Below are 6,363 nucleotides of genomic sequence, written 5' to 3' on the forward strand. Positions count from 1 at the left end.
TGGAGTTACCTGCGCAGGGACTTGAGTGAGCGGCTGCAGAGGCGCCTGTGGCATCTGGAGGGGCTTCAGCTGAGTGGGGGCCACCACCTGGGGGGTTGGAGCCAGATATGGAGGCAGGTGGGGGGGCACTGGCTGGAGGGGGCCCAGGGTCTGTGGAGCCAGGACCTGTTGCAGGGTTGTCGGCTGGGTCAGAGGAGGAGGCTGCAAGGAGAGAAGGGGGCTCCCTTAGACCACTGACCTGCTGAGAGACAGGGCACCCTGCACCCTCACACAGAAAACAGACACTTCACACATAATACACACACACAGTCACAATCACACACTCATACGCATACTCACATTTGCACAGATTCACACTCTCTAACACACATACACACAGTCACACACCTACACACTTGCACACAGACCACCCAACTCCAGCTAGCCTGGAGCCAGGGACACACCAGATCGTGCAGAAACATTCTAGTGAGCAGAGGCTTCTCTGTGAAGGACCCTGTGTTAGAAGCTGTGGACCCATGAACACCACACACACACACACACACACACACACACACACACTCACACACACACACACGCACACACACACACATGAGACTCCCGCCACCCCTCATTCAAACTGCAGGGCCTGAGGAGCTGCAGAGGACGTGGGCCTGTAGGAGGCACTCACAGACCTGGTCCCTGGGGTAAGCAGAACTGACCACCTGCCGAGAAGGACTGGCAGGGCCGGGCACACATGGCCACACCGACGGCAGCTGTAAGGAGGTTCCACACTCACCTGCTGTCCAGGGGGTGCTGGCTGACCTGGGCCCGTGGGCACCGGAGCACTGGGTGGTGGCAGCATGGGGGCGAAGCTCATGGTGGGCTCTGGGAAATGCTGCTGGAGGAGCGGAGGGTGGGTGGGGGCTGGGGCAGAGCCCACTGACAGGCCGGGCTGTGGAGAGCATGGGGCCGGCCATCAGCAGCTGCTCTGGGCCCCAGCAGACCCATTTCCACACAGGGCGCCCATCTCAGCCCACGTCCGCTCCCCTGTGGCGTCATTCAAAATAGTGAAAAGCTGCCAACACCACAGCTCCCAGCCAGGGAACATTCTGGTACATCAACCCCATGGAATATCAGGCAACCGTGAGAAAAGGTGGTTGCCAAGGCTTCAGAGAACCATGAAGAAAGGCTTGTTAGGACAGGGAGTGGGGAACGTGTCATCCATGTGGCTGTGACTGCGTAAGGTGCGCACACATAAATGATCCACAGACAGAATATGACAAAATTAAAACGAACAGCCCACGGCGTACTGGGGAGGACACCAGGTGTACAGGCGTGGGCAGCGAACCTGCACAGTGGGTACTCGGCAGAGCTGGGCTCCCCAGCGACTCGGCCACTGGGGGAGAGAGACCGGCCACGGGTGGACTGCACCCTCACTGCCAGGCAGCGTGCACACGGGCCACAAGAGTCAGACACCTGAGCCCTGGATGCGCGATGCCGTTGAGGAAATGCTGCTAATTCGTTATTTCTTTTGGTGTCATGATGGTATTGTGGTTTGTTCTCCATCTAGGAGGCCTTATCGTGCAGAGATAGAGACTGATCATGATCCTGCCACCTCCGCGGGCGTTCTCACCCTTGAGGTTCTCTGGATAACCTGAGTGACAGTGATCTTGACAACTGCCGTCACTCACCTCATCCTCTACTGTCGTGCTTTATGAAAAGCAGCGTGGAATGAGGTGGCAAGAAGTGGAAAGGGCAGGTGTGCTTGGGATGGAGCCTCACTTCTGGACTTACCTGTAGCCAACTGGGCTGAAGTGTCATCCACCAGCTCCTGGAGCCATGCACAGCCTGGCAGCTCAGGCAAGGCAGGCAGCCCCAAGGTGGAAGGCCTCCTGCTCCCCGCCTCCCCCAATCTGTCCTCCTCCTTCTCTGGGTCTCAAGGGCACATCACCGTGGCAACCCACCCCAGGAAAGGCAGGCACTGCAGTGTGAGCTTTCAGCGCTCCCCTGGGACCCCTTCCAGGTCCCACCCTTTCTGTCTAAGGTATCTTTGCATAAATTGGCAGGAGACATGAGGAAGAGCTGTGGCCCTGAGTCCACCTCACCACTCAGGCTCACACCCTGATGTTGAGACCAGTGGCATCCCCGAGGACACACGAGACAGACTCAGCCCAGCAAGAACCAGGCAGTGAGTGCATCCTGTGGCCACGGGAAGCCCTAGCATGGGCTGAGTAGGGATGAGAGCCAGCAGGATGTTCCAGCCCAGCCCTGGCTGGGGTGCTCCTTGAGGCTCAGAACCACCACTCTAGGGCGGTAAGTAGCCTTTTCTTAAATAAGCTCTTTCTCCCATTTGAAATTGCATTTCACTTCATTTTGTGAAATGAACAAAACAGCAAATGCAAATCACAAATGAGTCCTGGGGCTTGGGTCAGAAGGGCAGATGCAGCAAGCGGCTTCAGCTGCTTTTCTCCAAGGACTTTCTGAGCCCTTCCACCCGCCCAGCCCTGTGCGGATGGAAGTGAGAGAGGCCACAGCAGTGTGGAGAGCCCATACCCATGGGCGCCAGCAGGACAGCGGTGGCCGGAAAGGTCACGGCAGCGAAAGTGTACCAATGAGAACTGCTGTAATGGAAGCATCAGGCAGAAGCCACTTGTTAGAGAAGGGATGAAGACAGCCCGCCCCAGGGTGGGATCTCCATCACCCTCTGAGGAGCCTGCTCCACTGCCTGGGGCTCACAGGCAACGTCTCTGTGGCAGAGCACATGGGGCTGTGAAGTGAGTGACTGTTTTGCTTTCTTTAGTGTTAATAAAAAAGTCAAAATCAAAAAATAAATACCTGATGTGACCCCACCCATCTTGCTCATATCTTACAAATTATTTCACACATAGGAGCACAGCCTGAGGCTATGTCGCTTGTGCTTCTCCAAATGTCCTCACTGAAAACGTTCCCCATGTCTCTACCCTGCTTCACAGCTCTAACTCTAACAGCTGCATGATCCCCCCTGGAAGAAGTGCTGGGAGCTACTGGTCATTCCCTCAGGGAGGCTGGACAGTGACGCTGAATCTCGGGTTTCATTATTACAAATGACACTCTTCTGGCATCTCTGGAACAGTCCGAAATCATGTCTCAGGCCCAGGGCAGAAGCGCTGGGTGCCATGCATGCGGCTGCATGTGGTCGCCGTTTCTATCAGTGCCCCACAGGGTAGGGCTGGGGCCAGCTCCATCATGTCCTCCCAAACTCTGGGCATCCCTGGGGTCTGTATTGTTCTCATCTAGGAGATCTTTACAGGTACATCAAAGGCTACTCAGCCTACAGTTCTGTAGTTACCAGAAAAGACGGGGCTTTCCCATGGGCCTGTTCCTGCATGTCTCCCCAGGCAGTGTGGTCGGGGACTGACCACAGGCCACTTTGACGTTGACCACTGTGCACACAGCCTGGATGGCCCTTCACAGACTTGGCAGCCCCCAGTGTCCTCAGATGAGGTCATGGGGATGGGTGGGGGGCTCTGACTCACCGAGGCAGTGGGCTGCTGGAAGGCCCCCACTGAGGACAGGCTGTGTGGCAGGATGGGCCCCTCACTCATGGGGGGACTGCACACACACTGGGCCGTGGTCGGCGCCGCGTCTGCAAGGGAGCCGAGCACCACACTCTGCTGGCTGCTCTGAGAGTCCGAGTACACTGTGGAGCCCTGGCCACTGTCAAAGGTGCTGTCCGCTGGGGAGGGCAGAGGCACAGTTTAGAGTAGGCATCTCCAAACACCCCCACAACCACCACCACGGATCTCACACAAGCAAATGCTGGCTAATCTGTGTATTTTGTTCTGCAAAACAAGGACCTGTTTGTTTTTTTCAGGTTCTATACATAATGCATGCATGTCATTTAAATAATCAACTACTACAGAATAATATCAGGGAGGGGAGGGGGGGGACTGTCGCTGTGCCTCTACCCTAACATGGCTCAATTCCTGGCTGGCAGGGAAGCCAGAATGGGCACACCTGGTCAATCCTACCCCCCACCCCCCACAAGGGAGATATGGTTGTTCAACTAGATTTACAGATGAGGAACCTGCCATGCAACTGATGCCTCATGACTTGGACAGTAAGCTCATGCTGAGCTCTTAAAGGCACGATGTGACTTAGGAGGCTGATGAAATTTCCAAGTTAAAAGAAAAAGTTGACACCTTAACTATGGAGAAAACAATGACTGCCTGTGTTGTATAAGAGGGGGAGTGTCTCAGCACTCTGTCCACCCTCACAAACCACAGAAAAGAGCCTGAAGTGAGAGGGTTGGGGCCACGAGACCAGGCCTAACTTGGTGGGAAAATGAAACCAAGGCTCCCCAAGCCCCGCAGAGAGGCCTTGAGGGGGATGTGCACCCACCATGCAGGGGACAAAGAGGCAGGGGTGGCACTGAGCATCCACAGTCCAGGGCAGGTCAGGCCAGCACAGCTCTATCTAACCCAGATACAGTGCCCAGACACAAACCCACCTGCATATGGGGGCACAGATGGGGGCACAGATTGGTACCCCCAACCCATGGGCTCATCTCACCAAGATGTGCACAGGAAGGTGGATCGCCTGTGTGGTCATGCCAGTAAAGAGTGAAAAATAAAAACCTGTCTGAAATGGCACTTTCGGTTTACTGCTTCCCGATTCCAAAAGCTACAGAAACTTAAGGACTTGCCACCTATGCATGCCAAGCTGTTTTTACAAGGGACTTTTTTTCAGAGTGAGTATTGTGTTAATTTATGATTTAAACAAAGGAAAGGGGAAATCTCATTGGCTTTCCATTGAAATAATTATTCCCAGGGACTGATTAGAACTTATTTTAACCTGGGAAGATGCAAGCAGTTTAATTGTGCAAAACCAATTATCCAAGCAGCTCTAATTTTTTTAATGAGCTGACTAGTCATTAAAGTGGTCACTTCCACTGAGGTGGGAGGGCACTCGGGGGGGGGGAAATGAGTACAGACCCAACAAGTTTCAAGTAGAGCAATTGTAGCAACATGTGTAACATTTAAAATTTATAAAGTGAATGTGTTGATTGCATAATTAAAAATGAGTTTTAGAAATCATTTTTGAACCCATCATTATTGTAGTCATCAGTTGCTTAAATGGAAGCCCTCTGCTGAGCTTGATGGGGACTGCAGGTGGGCAGCTAATGGAAGGTACAACAGGGGAGAACTGTAAAAAGCGATATGTTGTTGCATCTTCCAACACATGAATATGCATCTGTTTGCCAATCTTGTCACACAGACCAGGTTTTTCTGTGTGCTGTTTGGCATCCCCATCAGTTCACCATGTGAAGCAGAGCATGACCTGCCATCCATGGGACACTCTGCAGTCAAATAGGGGAATGAGGACAGGCTTTCTGTCCTGACCCCAAACATCCCAGAGCAAGGCATGGGAAAGTGTGTGGGGTGCTATCCATCATGGAATAGAGGGGGACACGAAGTATGTGTGTGCATACATGTGCATGTAGATGTGTACACATGTTCATGTGCACACGCATGTGGGCACGTGCATGCTCATGTGTATGTGTGTGCATGTGTTCGTGTGCATGTGTGGTGGGTATCCATGTGTACACATGCATATACGTTCACACATGAGGGTCGTCCACGTGTGGGTGTGCCTGTGTGTGCACTGTTACTATGCATATATTCACATATGTGTACACACATGTGTTCACATGCATGTGGGGTGGTGTGCATGTGTCCGTGTGTGCACATGTGTATGCATGTGTGTGTCCACGTGTAGGGGGGTGCATATGTATTTGTGTGTCCATATGTGTTTGTGCACGTATGTGTGGTAGGTTACATGTGTAGAATATCCCTGGAAGGACAGTTAAGAGACTGACGGCCTCAACTGCCTCTAGGGAGGACAATTAAGTGATGGCTGTACACTGTCTCAGACTTCCTGAATTTTAGGCCATGTGAGTATATCATCTATTTTAAAGAAATTATAATAAATGAGCAAAAACGTGTTTGAGAAATGTGACCACAGCTTCTGAACAAAGCACACAGAAGCCTTGAGTTGGACTGGCTGGATCTGTGTGTAGAAAGAATGCTCACACCGGAACTGAACTGATCAGTAGATTAGATGTCTCCATTTGATTTTCTCTTAGTGGATCAAATCTGAATGGTAACATCTGACCACAGGCAGAACATATGTCTAGATCCCAAACTGTGTCTCTTCAGAATGCAAGAAAAGGAGATTTTTTAATTCCCATACTAGAAATTACAATATTAAAGTGTGCAGTGGTGTGTCACATATGGGGAACTTTTCCTACAAAAAGATTTACCAAAAATGGACCAATGATGCACAATATTATCCTCCAAAGCAAACCTGGGCATATTCAAGTGAGGTAAATAGCAAGCAAACTAT

General features: G+C 52.1%; 1 protein-coding gene across 1 annotated transcript in view; it reads right to left on the reverse strand.

The window, feature by feature from the left end:
- WNK2 (WNK lysine deficient protein kinase 2) overlaps positions 1-6,363 on the reverse strand; it is a 140,224-nt gene that overhangs the window by 64,204 nt on the left and 69,657 nt on the right. Inside the window, exons 10-12 of the mRNA XM_008576203.1 lie at positions 3,495-3,694; positions 776-931; positions 10-201 (exon numbers count right to left, since the gene is read on the reverse strand). Of these exons, the coding sequence (XP_008574425.1) occupies positions 10-201; positions 776-931; positions 3,495-3,694 (548 nt within the window). The remainder of the gene's footprint in view (positions 1-9; positions 202-775; positions 932-3,494; positions 3,695-6,363) is intronic.

The sequence above is a fragment of the Galeopterus variegatus genome, unplaced genomic scaffold (genome assembly GCF_000696425.1).
Source record: "Galeopterus variegatus unplaced genomic scaffold, G_variegatus-3.0.2 Scaffold1310, whole genome shotgun sequence".
NCBI classification, from domain to species: Eukaryota; Metazoa; Chordata; class Mammalia; order Dermoptera; family Cynocephalidae; genus Galeopterus; species Galeopterus variegatus.